Source organism: Pelobates fuscus, chromosome 7 (assembly GCF_036172605.1).
Source record: "Pelobates fuscus isolate aPelFus1 chromosome 7, aPelFus1.pri, whole genome shotgun sequence".
In the NCBI taxonomy this organism is placed as follows: Eukaryota; Metazoa; Chordata; class Amphibia; order Anura; family Pelobatidae; genus Pelobates; species Pelobates fuscus.
In genome coordinates, this window is record NC_086323.1 from 31,214,037 (window position 1) to 31,237,249 (window position 23,213).

General features: G+C 40.5%; 1 protein-coding gene across 1 annotated transcript in view; it reads left to right on the forward strand.

Annotated features, from left to right (window-relative positions):
• Nucleotides 1–23,213, forward strand: part of LEPR (leptin receptor) — a 92,636-nt gene that overhangs the window by 10,872 nt on the left and 58,551 nt on the right. Inside the window, exon 2 of the mRNA XM_063428029.1 lies at nt 20,191–20,251. Coding sequence (XP_063284099.1) covers nt 20,191–20,251 — 61 coding nt within the window. The remainder of the gene's footprint in view (nt 1–20,190; nt 20,252–23,213) is intronic.

Here is a 23,213-nt window from a genome sequence, read left to right on the forward strand (position 1 = left end):
TCCTTTAATATAATATTGTTTTGTTATATTTAAATTGTAGTAGCTATATCTCCAATGAAAACATGCATGCACCTATTCATGCATTTTATCATTGGGAGAATATCGAAAAACAGATTGCAAAAACTGCAGTTCTCTTGTCTGCTGCCTTGGCAAGCCCTTCCCTTCTAACCCCATACTTTCTATGTCTATCCAATCACAGACTTCCCAATGTAGCTCAATGAGAGGTTTTTGCAAGGCAAGTGCTCTGAGCAATTGCTGCCGCTTGAATTTAGCTCCACTGAACTAAACAACCAGGAAGTAACAGGACCTGCTGTCTGATTGACAGCCAGGGGGGTGTAACAAAGAATACTGCTGATTTCTATGGGAATTTACACTTTATTTTTTTAAATGATAAAAGTGGACACCCTATGCCCACATAAAGCACTTGAGCAAGCTGAAGTGCCTTTGTAATATGGGGTGTCCATTTAAGAAAATATAAGTATTGTGAAAAAAATCAGTACAGTTCAGTTGGTTCATTTGGAAGATGTAAGTACATGTTATTCACACTTCTGCTATACTTACTATATAATTTCAGGGATCGACAAATCCCAGGCGCCCGGTTATCATGGTGCCTAGGAATTTTGACCTGGCACCTGGGCTTTGTCAGCCTGTTACCGTACAGCTGAGGCGTCCGTCTGTCCAAGAATGCATGGAGACGGTGGGCTGGCCCAGGGAGAATGTAGACGGACAAGCAAGGGAGCAGTACTGTTCTTGCTCTGCTCCCTCGCATGTCCTGCAATGATGCTGGGTGCCGGAATTTGACGTCAGTGAGGGAGCAGAGCAAGAATGTGTGCCATTGAGTGTGTGTGTCTGTCAGTGAATGTGTGCGTCTGTCAGTGAGTGTGTGTCTGTCTGTCAGTCAGTGTGTGTGTGCTTAGGTGACCCGCCTCCATGGCTGAAATACTCAGTCTTGATGATCTCAGCAAATCCAATGCTTTCCCATGGGAAATGATGCGCCAGTCAGCATTTCCTCAAAGGGATGCATGAATCAATGCATCTGTATGGGGAACATTCAGTGCATCCATGCAGAGTGGGGAGACACTGAATGTAGGCGCTGCACACTGTGCATCACTGGACTAGGAGTCACTTCTTTTTTTTTTTTTCTTAATATTTCTTTATTCAAAAAAGTTTTCACATTTTATATTACAATACAATTCGAAACATACATTATACACATACATATTGCATATTGCCCCAAATGCTGTAAATAGATCCTACTATATAAAAAGAATGCATTCATTAAGGAGCAACAAGCCATCCCCCACATAGACACAAAAAAAAAAAAAAAAAAAAAAAAAAAAAAATTAACTGAGGAAGTCGTTATTATGTTATATACCCAAAGTCTGTGGAAATATGACAGGGAGTATATCCCTAGAAGATGACCACAGACTAAAAAAGCTATTGTCCATACAAGTATATCTACTGAGTGATTTGGGCAACTCCTTCAGACCCCCGTCCCCTCCCCCAACACATGAAAAATTTATAAGTTGCCATATAGTAGGGAACAGGTGTTTAACCAAGATGAATACCAGTCTCTTTTTTTTGAGGCCAGTGACCAGGTATTAAGAATATCATTTTCCATTGTTAATTGAAGTTTAACTTGTTTAATTAGAGAGGCCTTCTGGAAAGGCTCGGAAGATTTCCATTGTCTTGCAATGGTAACTTTGGCTGCAATAAAGCAGTGAGTAGCTAAACATCTGTATTTACTTGATTTGAAAGGCCAATTCAAATGCAGGAGGGCCGAGGCTGGATTTTTGTTTATATCATTAAACGAAGCCTCATTCATTGATATTTCCGAGAAGATATTGAAGGTCCAGGCCCATAATGGCTTAAGTGCTGGGCAATACCACCAAATATGAATGTATGTGCCTGAATAGGTGCCACATCTCCAGCAAGTTGAGTCTTGAGAAGTATACATTTTAGCCAACCTTGTTGGAGTATAATACCACCTATATAAAAGCTTAAAGTGGCACTCAGTCAGGTTCAATCCATGAACAAATTTGTTTACCCAAATTAAGGAGGAGAACCAGTCGTTTGGGGAGATCGCTAGATTAAGTTCCTTTTCCCATATTTTAACCAGTCTATGCGGGAAGGGATCTAAGCCTTTAAGTAGCGAGTTGGCAACCGAGATAATCTTGGGTACAGTTTGAAAAGAGAATAGAGTTTGCAGCTCTTTAACACATGGGAATGTAGATTGAACAACATGTTTCTGGATATAGTGTTTGATACGAAAGTAAGTAAATATTTCTTTAGGTGGAATATGCAGATTGTCTACCAACTGTTGAAAGGGTAAAATATTATCACCCTGCATAATATCCGCTATGGTTAAAGTGTCCTTATTAGGCCAGTGTCTCAATGATAAATCTTCTACATTAGCTTCTAATATATTTAGTTTGCAGGTTCTAAGGATTCGGTTGGTTAAACCCAAGATTTTCTTGATTTCTGTCCATATTTCCAAAGTGTGGGCCAGCGATATTGGGGAGTACGGTAGCACTCTCGAGAGCTTACCAGTATCTGACCAAATATAGGAATAAAGACTAGAAGCGTGTATAGCTTCGGATTCCATTTTATACCAGGGTTCAGTAAAAAATTGTGGTTCTTGTAAAATGTAAATGTGTCGTATAATGTTCGCATGATAAAGATTTATGATATTTGGGAAGTTTAGCCCTCCCTGGGACAGTTTTCTTGAAATATTTTTTTGACTTATTCTAGGCTTTTTATTGTTCCAGATGAATTTATTAATAGCCGATTGGATCATTAAAAGCCAACTTTTAGGGATTTTGAGAGGGACCATTGAAAACAGATACAGCCATTTCGGTAAAATATAGGAGTTAATAATATTGATTCTACCTGTCCATAAGGTCTCGAGGTTTTTCCATTTTTTTAAATTTTGATTCATATCTTTCATTAAGTACATTACATTCCTCTCCATTATGTGCGAGGCATTTGCTGGAAAACTAAGACCCAGATAATTAATTTCTGTGTCAGTCCAAATAAACTGGTATTTTTGGGATAGTGTTTCAACCTGTGTCGAAGATAAATTGATGGTTAAAGCTGTGGATTTAGATACATTTAACTTGAAATTAGAAATATTAGAAAATGTATCTATTTCTTTCATGAGTGCGGCTAATGATTCCTCCGGAGATATAAGAATAACCAGGGCGTCGTCCGCGTATAGTGCAATCTTTATCTCCTGAGTTTTAGTGGGGACCCCCTTAATTAAATGGTTGTTTCTAATGTTAACCGCAAAAGGTTCGAGAGAAAGAATATATAAAATCGGTGACAGGGGACACCCCTGTCTTGTACCGTTTTTAAGATCGAACCAGGACGAAGTAATATTGGGACCTACAGTTCTGGCCGAGGGGGAAGAGTACAGTACCATAATTGCAGTATATATCCAGCCTTTAAAGCCGTATGCCTTAAGGAGTTCTCTGAGGTAGTCCCACCCGACCCTGTCAAACGCTTTTTCTGCATCCAGAGACAGGGCCAGGAGGGGCTCCTTATGGTCTTTTGCTGAACCGATAACATCTATAAGCTTTCGAGTATTATTTGATGCCCATCTTCCGGGGATAAACCCTATTTGATCTGGGTGGATCAGTTTTGTAATGACCGATTTCAATCTCTCAGCAATAATGGCGGAATATATTTTCATATCTACATTGATTAATGCGATCGGTCTGTAGTTTCTTGGGTCCCTACTATCTTTACCAGATTTTAAAATTGGGACGATATTTGATTGTAATAATTCCTTAGGTATGGCCTCATTTTCTGCAAGTTGATTAAACATTTCCATAAGAGGTTTTAAAAGATAGGATTTCATATATTTGTAATATAAGTTTGAAAAACCATCAGGGCCTGGGGTTTTATTTGTAGCTAATCTCTCAATTTGAAATTGTACTTCTTCGGTTGAAATCTTTCTATTTAAATTGGTCAAATCCTGGGAAGAAATTCTCGGCAATTGGGAATTTAATAAATATTCCTTGATGTCTTTGGTTTCTGGGGATAACCTTAGATTGTAAAGGTCTTGGTAAAACTGGTTAAACTTTTGTCCAATCTCAGATGGAGTGGAGTATACAATGTGGTCAACCACCAGCTTTTCTACCCTGTTTTTTGCTTGTTGGTAGCGTAATCTCCTAGTTAGACCTTTACTCGCTCTGTTACCCGAGACGTAATGATTTAATTTTAGTTTATATATATTTTGCTTAATTTTTTCCTCTTCTTTTAAGTTAATTTGAGTTTGTAAAATTTTTAATTGGGTTCTCAACTCCGGAGAAGATTTTAATTTATTCTTTTTAGAGCATGAGTAGAATTCAATATATAAGTCAGGCAGTATTGTGCCGTTCTTTTTCTTAAGGAAGTGGTCTATTTTAATTAGATAGCCCCTCATTACCGATTTATGCGTGCACCAATTTATTAACGGAGAGGTATCTCCCGGGTTGTTTTCTGCCCAAAAATATTTCAATAATTTGGTGAGGTCCTCCCTATTACTAGGGTCTTTTAAAATGTTATCATTTAGTCTCCAAGTATTACGATGTAGAGGGGGAGAATCCCCGAGATCAAATAGGACGAAACTATGGTCTGACCAAGTGTTTTCCCTTAGATTAATATGGTTAAAGAGCGGGATGGTGTTGGCATTTGTTAAGCAAAAATCTATCCGGGAGTAAGTACCATACACCCCGGATAGATGGGAAAAATCTTTTTCAGAAGGGTGTAATAGTCTCCACATATCGTATAGATTATATTGTTTACAAATATTATTCAATTTTTTTGCTTGTTTAATAGCTCCTTTGTTGTTTGATAAGGGAGATAAAAAAGTTCTATCCATAGCTGGATCACTAACACAGTTAAAGTCCCCGGCAATGATCAAATGTCCCCTGCAGATTTTATCAACTTTGTCCATTATCAGGGAAAATTTGGTCATTGGGTCGACATTAGGTAAATAGACATTAACCAGAGTAAAAACTCTATCATCAATCTTACATAATAGAATAATGAACCTCGCTTCTAAATCCAATTCAATATGGAGAATATCCAAGTTAATATCTTTTCTGAATATAATTGCCACACCTCTTTTTTTTTTTTCTGTTAGTGAGGCCTGAATCACCGTTGCAAAATTTTCTCCACCCCAAGTTTGTTTAGTGTCTTTAAGCCAGTGCGTTTCTTGTAGAAACGCTACCTGTATGTTTAGTTTCATCAACGAATCATACAGTCTGTGCCTTTTCTTATTTGTATTAAGCCCCTGGACATTCAGGGATAAAAAGTTCAACATAGAAATACATATAGACAATATTTTTTAACTTCCTGAAAAAAACAAAACCAAAAATAACTTGTCACACTATCATTAAAATAAAAAAAGAAAATACGACACCCAACATGTATACCATCAGATGGAGGGCACTGAATAAGCCCCCCATCTACATTCAACCGTTTAGGTAAAAACCTAATGCTATTGTAGTCATTGAAAGCCATATAGGTACAATGAAAATCGAGTAGCATAGCTACACAAGAGGGGAACCCTGAACCATGCCTGAGTTAAAAACCAGCCCCTGAATTGCCCTCCCTTTGTTGTGTTGCTTCTCTCCCATTATATAGCAGGGGGAGGGAGACAATGAGAGGGAAAGAGAGAGAGAAAAAAAAAAAAAAAAAAAAAAAAAAAAAAAAAAATATCCCCAAATTTTTATTTAATTTATAAATATCTTAATTAGTCTATCATTATTTATACATAGTGCACACAATAAGAATATTTTGTGTGTAAACGTTAATTGCTAGTGACTTAAGCTTGTGGAGAAATTAGTGAATTTGTGGTGAATTATCCCACTTGGGACAACTCCCTAGTGTTAGCTTTTAAAGTGTTAATTGTTTAGCAGCAGTTTTACATAAGACCTATAGAGTGATAGTGAGTTTAGTTAGACATGGGTATCCTTCTACTAATACAACACCTATAGGATACCTATGGTGACTAATTTATATTTTTAATACATTAATACATTATGCAATATGTGAGCACAAAAAGTGATATCCTATGTTATTTCCCCCTTTTCTTTCCCTTTTTCTTCCCCTTCTCTCTTCCTTCCCCCTTCCGGGTGGTTTTGCCCACGAATATAGAATAAGGGCAAATAAAAAAAAAAAAAAAAAAAAAAAAAAAAAAAAAAAAAAAGGCAGAGCATTCTTTTATCTATCAATACCTTAATCTCAATGCCTATAATATATGTCTAATTTGTTCTTGCAATTGCTATATAATGTGTTACATTTATATATACATTCACAAATATGTACCATATACCACCGCCTAGGGCATTGAGAACAGCATTACCTGTCCCTTTCTCTTTTTTTTTCTTTTCTTTCCCTTTTTTTTTGCCTTTTGTTACCCCCTTTTTTGACATATTAATTAAATCAAATAAGATTTACTTTAGTACATGTAAAATAATATTGGAGTTATTTACACATGGATATCCATCTAGTGGGGGACGCCCAGGCAGTGTCTACATTTTCAAAGAGTAAGATAATTAGTATATTTATAGAGGCCCAATGAAAACAAGTGAATGTTGCTTTTTCATATGTTAACTTGTAAAAAAAAAAAAAAAAAAAATTACCATAATTAATATAATTAATATAATTTTCAAATACCCTCCCTTCCCTCTCTCTCTCTCATCCCATTTCTCTTAATCCACTTTCTAACCACCCAAGGGCGTTTATCCCCCTATATTATACGATTATAAATCTACAGCAATAATTTATTGTTTTTGAGCCAATCTATTAGAGATGCATTGGTCTCAAATATTTCTCTCTTGCCTTCAAAAGAAAGGCTGAGTTTTAAAGGGAAAAGCCACTTGTATTTTATATTGTGGTTTCTCAGAGATCGAGTGGCAAAGCTGAATGTTTTTCGTTTTGTTCTAGTTTCGAAGGATAAGTCCTGAAATACTTTGACTTTCTGAAAAGGACCTTCAGAGACTGGGTTGGTTCTTGCAAGTTTCAGGATGGTTTCTTTGAAGTCAAATGAAAAAAAACATGCTATAATGTCTCGAGGAGAATCATTTTGAATAACTTGTGGTTTGAATGTCCTATGGCATCTTTCTATTATCAAATCTGAAGATTTAAAGGGGACACCCAATATAATTAAGTACTCCGTCACGGATTGCTTAACATCCTCTTGACTGCCTTTTTCTGGGATATCTCTAAAGCGTAGATTTTTCCGTCTAGAGCGATCTTCTAATTCAGATAATTTGTTTTGAAGATTTAGAATAACCCGCTGAGTTTTATCGTGATCTTCTGTTAAATTTTTTACTTGGGAGTCTAGTTGTTTAAGATGGTCTTCAAAAGTTTCCATTTTTGCTACGAGAACTTTTATTTCAGTTTTAATATCCAGTTTGATTTCTGCGGCAGTTGAAGCCAATTCCGTTTTGAACTCATCCAGGTTGGTCTTTAAACTAGTTTGGAGCAAGGAAATGGTTATTAACTCTTTATCAGGATTACTTATTGGTCCTGGATCCAAAGTTTCCAAGGTCACATCCATCTCATTTAATCTATGTTTGGAGTTCTTATGTTGCTGGGGGGAAAAATATGTTGTGAGTGATTTATCCTGAGATTTATCTTGGGAGAGGTCTTTTTTGTCTTTCCTAGAAGAGAGTTTGGTTTCATGTGTTTTTTTCGTAGCCATGTTATAGCAATTCACAGCTTATGGAGCGAACAGGCCCACCAATCAATCTTTATTCAGTCTTTGGTCGGACTTGCTTAGATCTTCCTTAAGTCTTTTCCGTTTTCTTTTAGTTTTTCTTTTGCTTGTCTTTTACTTTCTCTTACTTTCTCTTCCTCCCTGCTACGTGCAGCCTTCTGTGAAGTTTTTCTTTTTCCTTTTTTTTTTCCTTTTTTTTTCCCCCCCCCTTCCAGCACTGCTCTCCTCCTCTCGTCCTTTCTTTAAGAGTCTTTTAAAATAAATTGTCGAATTTGCCTGATATCTATACTGTGGTCAGGGTTGTTTCAGCCTTTGCCTCTTATTGCACGATGATTGGTGCCTCAGCCACAGCCAAAAAGAGAAAGAAAAAAAAAAAAATAAAAAAAAAATACAAAACCTGTGTGCTTATAGCGATATCGTGTCTCTCTTGTTTTTTATTTATATATTTTTTTTTTTTTTTTATTATATATATTTTTTCCCTTTTTTTTTTCTATTTTTTATATATTTTTCCTTTTTTTTTTGTTTTTTCCCGTATTTTTCCTTTTGCCTTTTTTACTTATTGAGCTGGATTAAGCTCAGAATGTAGAGAGCTCAAGGTATAACTGTCAGCATTTTTGGGTTTACACTCAATATCAGGCAATTAAAGTATGCGTTTATACTCGCTGCGACCGAGTGCAGAAACAGTTTAAAAGGTTTCAAGTATATAAAGTTCTACTTCACCGTATTATTCCAGCGTATGTACAATAGGGATACATAGTTTACTTCCAGCAAGACTTCAGAACGCCAACCAAGTGGACACAAAACGAAGTATGTTTTAGAGAGACAGCACTCCGGGTCTAGAGCTGAGGCTGATGACACACAGTTTTCGGCGGTTACCGTTGGCGCTATTGTTCGGTTCTGCTTCCGTTCCGACACCAAAGGCCAGCGTAGGGACACTCCTTGAGGGGAAAATATACAGGTTGTTTGATCGATCTCTTGCACAGCGCGGGAGAGTTTTCAGGCGCGGCTACCTCGGCGAGGCATAGCGGGCTCCCCTCCTACTCCGTCATCACGGCGAACGCACGCACTCACGCCCCCACGTCATGACGCCTCCACTTTTCGGACTAGGAGTCACTTCTAGTGATTTTCTCTGAAAAGGCAGTGTTTACATTGAAAAGCATAAAACAAAATACAGATAGGGGGCGCTCTAAAATATAACTCTGAGAAAGACCATCGGGTCAAAACGCGTGTTTTTATTTTCTTTATATATTGAGATAATGATTTATTTTATATTATATTTTGATTAAACATAATTTTAAGCACTGAAAGTACTCCTGACCTGCAAATTATTTTCCCGCTGATTCCTGGTACCAGTTGGGCGTTTGCATCAAGGAGAGGAGTTGGTGTGCATTTTGAGAGGCAATTGAATACGCTATTACAGTCAGAGCCTACTATATGTGGCTCTGGAGATTGTGAGTTGGCAATTCTTAAATCATTTCTGAAGAATATATAAATTATACAGTATTATGCTATGTGCTACTGTTTTTTTAATTTAGGTGGAGCATACAAATCATGAAAAAGAGTGCAAATAAGTATTTATTTTGCTATCGCTCTTTGCTTTCACTTTTATTTTAGAGCGCCCCCTGTCTGTATTTTGTTTTAGTGTTGTGCTTGTGTTTTTAAGTGGTTTTGTAAACACTGGGGAAGTCGCACTTGTAAGGGAGCTATCTGGGACACCTCACTTAACTTGCACTTTGTGTGTTAAGGGTTTTTCTTTACATTGAAACGCCTGCAGGGACAGGCTATAGACACCAGAACCACTACATTAAGCTGTTCTGGTTCTGGTGACTATAGTGTCCCTTTAAGAATTGTATTTTTGTTGTTGAAAATGAAACTGTTAGTTAAAAAAAAAAAAAATTATATATTTTTTTTACCTGGCTCCTAGATTCCATGAAATTTTATCATGCCTTGATGTAACTGGCTCTGCTCGTCAGGAGAGTGTTTCCGCTATAGTAATATAGTTCTATGTAGCAATAGAAGCCGTAGAGAGTTCAGGCGCTGAAGTTAGGTATTAGGGCTGGCTTGCTGTTCACATCCCAATGCATTCTACAAGCAAAGAGTTGAGGTCATAGTTCCGTTCAGACAATAATTGAGTTCAGGGCTATGATCTCACCAATTTCTGTATAGACAACACAATGTGCGCTGGGGCTTAGTCACTCTGAAACTGAAAAAAGGTCTCCAAAGTGCGGAGTCATGCAAATGGCATTGAATGCTGCACGGTTGGGTAGTTGGGTAGTCATGTTGGCTGTGATCTCTTAGATTTCTGATAAATCTAGATTTGTTCACTGTGTTAACCTCTACCACTTCAGCTGGAAGGCTATTCCATGCATCCACTACCCTCTCTGTAAAGTGAAACTTCCTGATATTATTTTTAAACCTTTGCCCCTCTAATGTAAGACTATGTATTCTTGTTGTGGTAGTTGTTCTTCTTTTAAATATAGTCTCCTCCTTTACTGTGTTTATTCCCGTTATGTATTTAAATGTTTCTATCATATCCCCCCTGTCTCATCTTTCCTCCAAGCTATACATGTTAAGATACTTTAACCTTTCCTGGTAAGTTTTATCCTGCAATCCATGAACCAGTTTAACTCCCCATTCCCCCTCTTTTTTGTTAACCGATTTCTGTTTTCCATTATATATATAATATTGTGACGATTTAAAACATCACATCAGAAGGAAGATCACCATATTATTGTTTATTATCACAGGTCCTCTCTGTAGAATGGGTTAAACTCATGCAGTGATGGCCTCAGTTTGCTTCTGTCTCCAAATTTCATCATATAAGTGATTATCATCTTTATCCTGGAGACACCTTTCCTTGGGGTCTTGAAACCTGACCTGATTCCTAATGCAATTATCTGTCACTTTATTTCCCAGCCCCGTGCTTTCATCTCCATGCAAGATCTGTGTGCGTGGAGCTCTCTGGGGATAGTGCAATGATTTAATCACCGTCTGAATCATCTTATATCACCTAATGTCTAAAATAAACTGTATCCATCGTTAAACGGACAAACCTTTGGGGTATGTTCACTACCTAAACAGTGAATTATAAAAAATTAAAAACCAAAGGGCAATATTCATGTAGCCAAGCTGTGACTGACTGTAGTTGAGTTGGAGAAGTCTTTCCAATTTTGTTGCACAGAATGTAGCAGTACACTTTTCATTTCAGTACGGTTAGTTGTTTAATTAATAAACCTTTTTTGGTATTGTTAAAATGATGCTGTGTAATTACAATACTTGAGAAATCGCAGCCAAAGGGTTAAGTTTTATTATTATCCATCATCAGTTTGACATGACCTCACTGACAGTATAATAGCCTCACTCCCACACTCCATGCCATCGCTGGGGTCTTTGTAATTAACTCAGGACAAGCTTAGTTAAATAATATGTGCCCGTGCATTCAGATCAGGTTTTGCCTTGCATGTATACCGGGTAGGAGAGAAATAAATTAAACAAAAATACGTGTTTCATTTGTTCAGCAGGCTTATATGTGTATACTATTTCAATTTGCTGCCTCAAATGTAGGATTTGTTCTTAGAGAATATTGTAGAGAAACAAAGACTTCTTTCGACTTTAAAATGCTTAAACTGTTACTGATACTGAAAAATATATTTATATATATTTTCTCATTAACACCTGATAGATCAATTTTAAAGAGATATTGCAGGCACTTTTACCTGCAGCACAGACCCCTAAACCACTTCAGTGTGCTGAGGTGCTTTATGTGTGAAGAGTGTGTCTCCTTTTTTAAGTCTAGAAAAACTGCAGATTTCTATAGAAATTTAAGTTTGTTATGCTCCCCCGGCTGTCAATCAGACTAACGGTCCTGTTACTTCCTAGTTTGTTTTGCTCAGTTGAGCTAAACTCATGAGGCAGCAATTGCCCAGAGCACCTGCCTTGTAAAGACTTTTCATTGAGCTGCAGTGGGGAGTCTGTGATTGGACAGCCACAGAAAGTCTGGGCGGGGTTAGAAGGGGAGGGCTTGCAAAGGCTGCAGACAAGAGATCTACAGCTTTTGCTAGCTGTTTTTAGATATACCCTCCTCGCAATGACAAAAAGCATAATTAAATACATGAATGTTTTCGGTGGAAGTAGTGATTTTATTAAGACACGGAGGCTCCTATTATGCTGCACTCTTTCTTTATTTCCCTCAGCAGCAAAGAAAAAACTTTATAAATATAACAGTAGTAACATTAACAGTCTTAGGTGTATTCTTCCTAGTAACAGGAACAGCCAATCAGGAACAGTCAATCAGGAACAGCCAATCAGGTTCCACTTCTCCAGCATAATAGGCTCTGTCAGCCAATCCTGTTCCTCTTTCTTTGCTGCTCCCTCAGTTAAGTATACCTGATCCCTCAGCTCCTTAACTGTGGGATTATTATATCATTATTATATTATTATTATTATTATCATTTTATTATTAATTATTATTATTTATTACTATTATTCTTATTACTACTATTAGTATTATACCGTTATTGTATTTTACTGTTTTTTGAATTCATTGATTGATTCATTCTAATTTCGCTATATTTTCTTGCCTTTAATCCTTTCCGCGGTCCAGCCCGTTCCCAGAGCCTAATTTAACGAGCGGCTCGGGGACGCCGGCTGGAACCGCATTCGGCGCTTCGCGCCCCTCCCTGTCATTACTGGCGCCGTGAGTGGCCGCCATCCGCGGAGCTCACAGAGCTCAAATGCCGGTTCCCTGCTCGGCGCTGGAGTGTGTACACTTTATAGTGATCACACATACGCCGCGAGCACAACTTACCGGCTAAATCCCCCTATTTTTTCCATTTCTGCCGCCCGCGGCGGCCATTTTCTTTGCCTTCCCGCGCTCACACACAGCTCCACCCCCAACGTCCGGACCTCGGAGTTGGGTTAAAGCTGTAGTGGCGGTCGGACGGCTCTTTGCTCCCTCCTTGCTATTTCCTACTTATTACCTGTGAATCTTCTATTTGGTCAAACAGTTTAAAGTCTATGTGAGTAATTCATTTTTTGTTCTTAGATATTGTTTCCTTTGGGTTAATCAACCCATTTTAGTTTCAGCTCTAGATATTATTAGTACTACCAGTGTCATACTAAGCATGCCTGGTGAGAAAGATTTACCCACCCCTTCTGGGTCCCTTGTCACCAAACCAGGGAGTGTTACAACACCCTCAGGGGTATCTGAAATTGGAGCGGCTAACCCCGCTGATTTTACTCCCACTGCTGATATGCAGTCTATGATTGACGACACTATGTCTCACGTTATGACTAAGGCCCTCACATCGGCCATGGGATTGATGTCTGAATCTTTCTCGCAGACTCTTACGCAGGCTCTGCTTGAGGCACAGAAATCGGCTCAGCCGACCGTTACCCAGGCCTTGCCAGTAGTGGTCCCTTCACACCCTCACACTGGCCGTAAGGCCACTGCAAAAACCAAACACTCTTCAATCTCACAGATGGACAGCTACAAACCTGTCACAGATGGCGCGCCTAATATACCACCGCGCAAAAGAGCCACTAGCCGGGCAAAATCGGCTAGGTTATGGAAACGGGCAAAAGCCCAACTAGATTCTGAGTCAGATCTCAGCGAGATTGAAGAGGAAAACTGCATGGATACTGAGGATCTATCAGATCCCGAATCCGATATGGTCGAGGACCATGGCCTCAGAGAGCATAATACGCCTCCATCTGAATCGTTTGACATGGAGCTTAAGGTCCCAGACGATGCAAACAAATTAGTTGACCCCTATGGGGAACCCCTGTTCGACCCCGATGACCTACGTCATCCAAGGTCAGCAGACTGGTCCCCTTCGGCCCATGTGGCCAAATACGTTGCATCAAGGACTCGCAAGCCTTTAAATAAGGCAACACGCAATAAGCTAAGGGCAGAATGCCCACGCCCTACTGTCCTGGACGAGGCCTGCAGAACACCTGCAGTAGACCCAAAAATCGTCCAATTCCTGGGCAAGACTGGCTGGAAGCCTAATAAGGGCCTGGATTTCTCCCTGCGCAATTGCCAGGATAAATTACTGGATATATTGGGCCCAGCAACCAAAATTTTTGATATGGTCGAAAACGACCAAGACTTAGATCGTACCGCCATAAGTGGTTGGATTCAAAGAGTAATATGCCTGATCGGCAATGCCAACTGTGCGATAGCCACAGAGCGTCGCAAAGCGATCTTATTAAAGATAGAGCCAAAATTGGTAAATATGGCTATTACCGAGCCGGGCACCCAGGCCCGTGGTCTCCTGTTCGGAGACAATTTTGTCAAGGAGCTTGGCTCCTTTGTACATACTTTTACTGCCCTAGACAAGGCGCAATCAAACATGCGCAGAGTTTTCCACCCTAAGGTTTTTGGTGGGGCCGGAAGAGCCAGGAGCCGTCTGTCCGGCCGTGTTAACAGGGGTTCATTCCGACAGAACCGAGGCTCCTACACTGGACAAACCTCCTTCACGGAGCACCGCAACACCCCGGCCTTCTTCCCACAACGTGGGCGGCCATGGGTTGCTCGTGGATCACGTGGCACCAGACCAAGCAGACGACCTTATGGTAAGTCATCTCCTACTTCCTTCTTCCCTAGGGGCAGTGGGGGGCAGACTCCGACATTTTTCCCATGTATGGTCACACATTTCTTCAGATGCCTGGGTATTGAACACAGTAAGAGGGTATTCCTTAGAGTTCCTGTCACTCCCAGTACAAATCTCCCCGCCACGGGGAATGTTATTCTCCCAACAAGACGCCTCTCTTGTTTCCAAGGAGGTCTCAGAATTGGCACACAAACAAGCCATCTTAGAGATCCCTATGACTACCCCAGGCTATGTGAGCAACCTATTCTTAGTTGCCAAGAAAGGCGGCGGCGTCCGCCCAGTGATAAACTTGAAACAGCTCAACACTTTTATTGCCTACAACCATTTCAAAATGGAAGGCATACACTGCCTCCGAGATCTCCTCCAACCATCAGACTGGATGGTCAAGTTAGACCTACAGGACGCCTACCTCACTATACCAATCGCACGTCAACACCAAAACTTCCTCCAATTCATATGGCAAGGAAGAAAATGGAGATTCGCCTGCCTCCCATTCGGTCTATCCTCAGCCCCATGGTGCTTCACAAAGCTCCTGAAACCAGTGGTGGCTCTACTTCGAAGTCGAGGGGTTCGTCTAATAATCTACTTAGACGACATCCTCATCATGGGTCAATCCAACCACATTATCAAGACCCATCTGACGTGGACTCAGAATCTCTTGCAGAACCTGGGTTTCCTTATCAATGGGAAAAAGTCCATCCTGTCCCCTACACAACGCATAGAGTTCTTGGGCCTCGTAGTGGACTCTACTCTACAGACACTACACTTGCCGACTGCGAAACTGGCCACCATAAAGAAAGAAATCAGACGCACTCTGAAGATTCCCCTGATCTCCCTAAAACAATTGGCGAGAGTGATTGGTCTCTTGGCGGCCTCCATCCAGGCCATCTTCCCGGGCCCTCTACACTATCGAGCGCTACAGCGCCTACAAGCCTCTCATCTGAGAGACGGGTCCTCTTACGCGGACATGATCTCTCTGGACACAGAGGCAAAAACAGAACTCAGATGGTGGCTCTCCCATATGGAAGCATGGAATGGCCGGGCCATTTTCGGCACCACACCAGACATAGTAATAGAATCCGATGCGAGCTTGCACGGTTGGGGTGCGCGCTGTGGCAATATCTCTACAGGTGGCAGATGGTCCGAAATGGAATCTACGCTTCACATCAATTGCCTGGAACTCCTGGCCGGTTCTTTTGCAATCCGCAGTTTCTCACCGACTCAAGCCCGATGTGCCATCTTATTGAAAATGGACAACATATCGGCAGTCCGTTATATAAATCACTTGGGCGGGACGAAATCCAAGGTCCTGGCGAATCTGGCACGAGACTTTTGGCAGTTCTGCCTGGCACAGGGCATCTCGGTCACAGCGGAGTACATCCCGGGCCTCTGCAACACAACGGCGGATTGGTACTCAAGACACCTCAGGGATTCCAGCGATTGGCAATTGGATCCCAGGGTCTTTCAAGACATCCAATCCCTATGGGGCCCTCTGGACAAGGACTTGTTCGCCTCCCGTTTGAACAAACAACTCCCCAGATTTTTCAGTTGGAAACCAGACCCAGAAGCACTGGCAACAGATGCATTTACCCAAGACTGGTCCTACACAAGGAACTACGCGTTTCCTCCCTTTGCGTTGATCCCCCGATGCCTAATACACCTACGGCAACAGATGGGAACGACAGTGCTCGTGGCACCATTATGGCCGTCTCAACCATGGTTTCCTTCTCTGTTGGAAATGGCGGTAGACATACCCCGCACGCTCCCACACTTCAACTATCTTCTCCAAGACCCGGACGGGTCCCCTCACCCCCTGATTCAACAGGAACTACTGCATCTCACGGCATGGCTGGTTTCCGGGAACCCTACTCAATCGACGGGGTTTCGGAATCAACTCTCCAACTTCTCGAGAGCGCATGGGCACCTGGCACGAGACAAGCTTATAAATCTGCTTGGAGCAAATGGCACAATTGGAGCATGGAACGGAACCTGGATCCCATATCGGCTCCTCTGAATTCGATCCTGCAGTTCTTAACTGCATTATTTGAAAACGGCAAAGCATACCGTACGGTGAACCTCTACAGATCGGCCATTTCGGCCGCACACCAGGGCATCAATGGCGCACCGATAGGACGCCACCCATTGGTATGCCGTCTCATACGCGGCATCAGATTTGCACGACCCCCGCTACCACGCTATTCAGTGCTATGGGACGTCTCCACTATCCTCCTTTTCCTCGAATCTTGGCCGGATAATGCATCACTATCGTTGAAACAACTGTCGGCAAAACTGGTCATGCTCCTATGCCTCATATCCTGCAAAAGGGTCTCAGATGTTAGAGCGTTAGACATCACCGCACGGTCCTACACGCCAGAAGGGGTCACTTTTGATATATCACGGAGAACAAAAAGCTCGACAAAGAGAGTGACATACCCAGCCTTTCCTGACAAGCCTCTCTTATGCCCGGTTAAATGCCTACAACTCTACGAAATGCGCACCATGACGTTGCGGGACCCAAATAAACATGAACTCTTCATCTCTTTCCAAAAACCACACCTACCGGTGTCTACCACAACCCTGGCCCGCTGGGTCAAATGGATCATGACTACAGCAGGAATTGACACCTCCATATTTTCTCCTCACTCCATAAGAGGAGCAATGGCTTCCAAGGCCTCTTCCATGGGTTGTCGCCTGGAAGACATTTTGAAAGCGGCCGACTGGTCCTCAGAAACCACCTTCCGTGATTTCTACTTCAAACCAATACAACACTTCGCAGGAACGGTAGTTTCTCAGCTTTAAACCAGCATAATAGGAGCCTCCGTGTCTTAATAAAATTCAAGGATTTTACTATTACCATGACGTAAAGTCATGATTTTATTAATGACACGGAGGCGAGTATTATCCCTCCCTCCCACCCGGCGACGGTGGAAAGGTAGACGGGAGTTGGGTAAGTTGACCTACGGTAAGTCATTTTAACAGACTATTAATTACAGTTATACTTGCAACCAGATGAATCTTCACTATGATAGTCTTTGTCTATACATTCACCAGTAGGTACAGATTAAATAATATCCCCTTGGACTAACATTGACCAAACACTAGCCCAAATACCTATGATTATGCATACACCCAGTTTGATGCTAAGGTATTACCATATTTCTCCTCTTTTACAGCCTAATCTAATCTACATCGAAAGGGACAACTCCTTCCTGTATAGTTTCATGGTCGGTTGGACACTTTACTACTTCGGGACTGCAAATAAAGAGGAACAGGATTGGCTGACAGAGCCTATTATGCTGGAGAAGTGGAACCTGATTGGCTGTTCCTGATTGACTGTTCCTGATTGGCTGTTCCTGTTACTAGGAAGAATACACCTAAGACTGTTAATGTTACTACTGTTATATTTATAAAGTTTTTTCTTTGCTGCTGAGGGAAATAAAGAAAGAGTGCAGCATAATACTCGCCTCCGTGTCATTAATAAAATCATGACTTTACGTCATGGTAATAGTAAAATCCTTGAATTTTTATTTATTTTTGGATTTGGACAGTGGAGTGTCCCTTTAAGGTGCACAATGCCTAGTACTTGAACAAATGAACACACTTTTCTCAAAAACCACTACCCTGAGACAAAAGTCTAAAGATAAGTTTCTCTCTCTGAAAGTCTGGGGAGATCTGCATGGGTGTGCAGTGATGTCTCTCTCGCTGCTCTTTTCATTTGGATAGGAATGAAGTAACGCTTGTGTAAGTGAATGGAAGCATGAGTCCATTCATACAGGGGTATTCACTTACGTGAAAATTGCTGGGATTTCAAAGTGAACTCAAAATGAATTTTAAATTTATGGTAAAAGAAAAGCCATCTATGCGTTCAGTGAGGTTACTGTGGCCTTTAAACTGAAATTCACTTTAAATTCCTGGCAATTCTCACTTTACTGAGTAACCCTGATAATGCCAAATTGATGGACATGCCAATTTCAATGGAATTAAAAAAATTATGCTGGGTTTAAATCCGAAATGTGAATCCATCCTATGGGTAATGGGGCACAGGCAATCTATCCTATGGGCAATGGGGCACAGGCAATCTATCCTATGGGCAATGGGGCACAGGCAATCTATTCTATTAGTAATGGGACATAGGGAATCCATCCTATGGTCATGGGGCACAGGCAATATGTCCTATGGTCATGGGGCACAGAGAATCCATCCTATGGGTAATGAGGCACAGGGAATCCATCCTATGGGTAATGGGGCACAGGGAATCCATCCTATGGATAATGGGACACAATGAATCTATCCTATTAGTAATGGGGCTCAGGGAATCCATCCTATGAGTAATGGGGCACAGGGAATCCATCCTATAGGTAATGGGGCACAGGGAATCCATCCTATGAGTAATGGGGGACAGACAATATATCTTATGGGTAATGGGGCACCTGGAATGCATCCTATGGGTCATGGGGCACAGCGAATCCATCCTACAGGTAATAGGTCATTAGAAGGTTTGTGTGCAATACATGTGGAGAGGAGGCAGGTCACTCCTACGTACACTGAGCATAGTGCATATTTGTACCTATCCAGTTAACCAGGACACAGATCAGATACAGATTAAAATATACAATGCCTTTAAATATACAGATACCTTTTGCAGTTTAGGATTCATGTAAGGTGCGTCCCATGATGCCAGACCAGCCATGGAAGATATCTGTGGTCCTTGGCTACACTCTGTGCACACGATCCCCAGCATTTCAGTCTGCGGCAGCTCAAGTAAAAATCCATCAGGCAACTTGAGCCAACCAAACCTCTACAATTCAGTTGGAGTGAATTTGCATGCAGATACCTGGCATATCTAACCGTAGTTATAATTGCATAGAGCTGTCAACAATAACTTTTTGATATTTAACTTTGTGGAAGAAAAGGTCAAATGAATAGGTACAATATATCCCAATAGCGAAAAGATATTTATTCCAGCTAATCAGCTTGCATTATTATTTTTAGATACTTTATTATATAATTTTATTAAACAAACACTATACATTTTTTTTGTGTGTGCACATTTGCCTTTCTATTGGTTCTATTCAACGCAAATCCCATTGAAATTTGATGTCTGGGAAATATGTGAATCCTATATTTTGCATTAATATTATTATTATTATTAGAATTATTATAATTGTTAGAATTTATATAGTGCTAACATTTCTGAAGTTCTTTACAATTATACAGTGCGGATATTTAACAAAGAGTGTCTGCTATAAACAAATAATGTTAAAGACATATTATCACTTGTGAGAATCACTGATTTTAAAGCAGAAACTAGATTGGTCTTAATAGGACGCTCTAATGGTTGTTACAATCTTATTTAAACTGGATTGGCCTTTAATAAATATAAGGATTGCAAATTCACCCGCGATCTACATATTTTAAGCAAATTCTGCTAATCTGGATTTTATTTGACTCTAGTGAATAATCCGGAAGTGAGCTATTTCTTTACGCTCAGGCAAGTCAATGTGATAGAAAATTAAGAGATATTCACTAAGTGGTGAGTTTTCAGTTATTTACCAGGAAATTGCAAAACTGAGGCAGAAAAAGCAGAACTGTAAATGCACAACCTCTTGTGACTGTCACTGACCGCCACTAGAGGCTCTTACTTCCCAAAAACTATAGCGTTGGTTTCTTTAGCTACAGTGTTTCTTTAAAAAAAACAATTTTAATAATACGGTAATTAAAAATTGTCGATTTATAATAACAGTCTTTTGTACTTCATTCTCTTCCTGTTATCTAACACTTTCTATCATATAAGTTAGATATAGAATGCCAGAAATATTAATGAATTAAAAGACTGATGTGTCAACATGGTCTTTTCATTTTCAGATGCGCAGTTTGATAGAAGACATGTTTTGGAACAAGCTATTGTCAGCCTTCCTGCAATGGGGTAAGTACCATTACTGTTTATCTACCAACCTGAATGTAGACTATTTAGGACATACTGACCCCTCTCCAATATAGTATAATCCTCCTGTCCTACTTTTCTGTTCAGTATGTTAGTGTATAATTAACAAGCTTAGCAGGCCACGTGCTATCACAGAGCTCCACAGCAGTAAAACTCACAGAGAGATGGTGTGTGTGAATGTAGCACAGAACTCTAAAGCAGGATATGTGATTCTTGTGCACTACGTATGAATGTCTCTGAGTCTAACAGCAATAAAACAAACCACAGTTAATCTTCAATACATATAAGACCCTCAGAGCTCCATAGAAATAAAATCCACAGTTAGTGCATATCCCTCATCACTGGCGGGACGCTAGTGGGTAAAGGGGACGGGGCCAGTAATGCGATTCCATTACTGGCTCCTCCTAAAGGGTGGTAGACCATCCTGAAATGGAGTCTGTCTGCCCGAATTACTGGCAAGTCAGCCTGCTGAAAATTAATGCAAGGATGTCTGTCAATCATCCAGGCTGACCCACTGAGAACAGGACATGTAGGGAGCAGTGTTCTCTGCAGGGTCCCAGTGTCCTGAGTACAGTGTGAGCGTGTCTAATGATGCGCTTGCTCTACACCTATTGAGGATAAGTCCCTCTGGACGGTCCCGCTTAAATTGGGATGGTTGGTAAGCATGTTAATGCACCAGAAAACGCCACAGCAATTTTCTGCAAATGACAGATACTTTTCTTTGTATTTAAACTGCTATGTTGAGTCATTTGTGGAACACTTTTAGAGCATGTCATAGTGGAAAATCCACAGAGTGACATTGGTATGCATGCTCTATTGCACTCCAGTAGAGTGCATTTTTATAACTTGATTATTTTTCCATGAAAATGACACGTTATCCTCACACATCTGAGAATGTGAAAAGCCTCAAGTCAACTTAAACAATTCAGCACTTTCTGGACACAGGGATATTAGATTAGAAAATGACTTTACAAAAAGTAAATCAGGCCCTTCGTGTCAGTTATAATAAAGTGTTGCTTGTTAAAATATTAAATGCAATGGGGGCATGTACTATTGCCGAACTGTTGAACAAAAATAAGAAAGTAAAGTGTGCTTTAAGGATGGTCTAAGTGGTTTTGATACATAGAGTATGCCCCTGAAGTCTCGCCCCATTATGTCTGCAGCCTTAACCACACCTCCCCTTGTTGGCAATCACACAACTTCCTTACCCACTGCCAGCAGCCTCCTGTGTGAGATTATCATTATCACTCAATGTTTCACAGGGAGAAATAAGAGAATCAGAGAAGCACATTTTGGGACCTATTCCAGCATAATGTGGTAATGTTTAGCGCTGGTGAACACATTCCAGTACAAAGGACAGTCTTCTTCCCACTAAGTCTGGCTTCCAGGTTTTGTAATAAAAAACTCTTTCATTTTAATCTCTATTTCCCAATGCTCGCTTCCAATTACGTATATTTTTCATCCACTCGTCATACATGTACTTGGCTGGCCTTGGTGTGGGCACTTTATCAGACCTATTAGTGTGTAATTATGACAATAAAGAATGAGAGTTAGATTCTGCTGATCTTTTCTCCGCTAAGCTATAGATTGATTTCTTTCTACATTTATCTCCGTCGCCCCCACAACTAATCAAGTGATCTATCAGTAAAGATCTATCAAACTTTGAAACGGCTAATAATATATATTTTACTTGGACAAGGAGAATTTACAAGGGATCATCTTAACTGCGCCAGTCTATTTAATAGATTCATGCCGTGTGATTTTTCAAGCAAGTCATTAACAGAGACAGGTTTCCCAAAGGCAGTCATTAGTCGTGGACGGTTCCGAAAGTTTGCAACATTCTTTTTTTTAGGATCTTGCTCCCTAAACTTGAATTATTAGATACACAAAAATAAGTCCTGCGCTCAAACTCCCACTACTCTTGGGCAGCAGCAACGGCCACAGTACACATCAGCCCCAATACATACTGTAAAAACCAAAGAAAAAAGTTACCTGCGCTCTTCCCAAATCCCTATGCATGTTTAAATAAATTGAGTTTATTTAGTTACTCCAATGGCCATGAGAGGGATGCCACCAGCCACGTCAAGGCAAACATCTTAGGTGGGTCCTACACTGACTATTTACCTTGCTTCCTTGAGCTTCAGGCAAAGATATCTCTAATGAGACAGAGAGGGGTATTTTTTTTTTATAAACCCCTACATACTTATTAACCCATAAAAGGGAACAAATGGGGTGGGGGGCTGATGTGTACTATGGTCGTTGCTGCTGCTCAAGAGTAGTTGGAGTTTGAGCACTGGACTTATTTTATGTATTTCTATTCACTTTTGTATCACACAGCATTGTTACAATGCTGCCTCCCACCCCACGTGTTTCCTATTATGGGTTAATAAGTATGAAGGGGTTTAGAAAAATACCCCTTTCTGTCTCATTAGAGATATCTTTGCCTGAAGCTCAAGGAAGCAAGGTAAATAGTCAGTGTAGGACCCACCTAAGAGGTTTGCCTTGACGTGGCAGGTGGGCTTACACCTAATGGCCAGCCTTCATTTATTTATATATGCATAGGGATTTGGGAAGAGCAAAGGTTTCTTTTTTCTTTATAATTATTAGATAGATACCTATTTACTGTAATAGTCTGCACTGTTAAGGGGTACGTTTATTGAAATTTAAATCACCAATGCTCACCATTTTTACCTACTAAACTGTTTGTTTGTTTTTGTGGACAAGCAAGTACTAATACAATTAAGAAAGTTGTTTCTATAATATTCTGCAGTTAACATTGCAATCAATCTTTATTTTATTATTACAAATGGCTACGGCTGGCACTGGTGGCTCGGGAGTTACGTCTTACAATAACAGGGGCGGTGAGAGCGTGAAGAAGGATGTTTTAGGACAAGACCTGTTTAAGATTTCAGAGCTCAACTGGTCAAGAGATAAGTGCTCATAC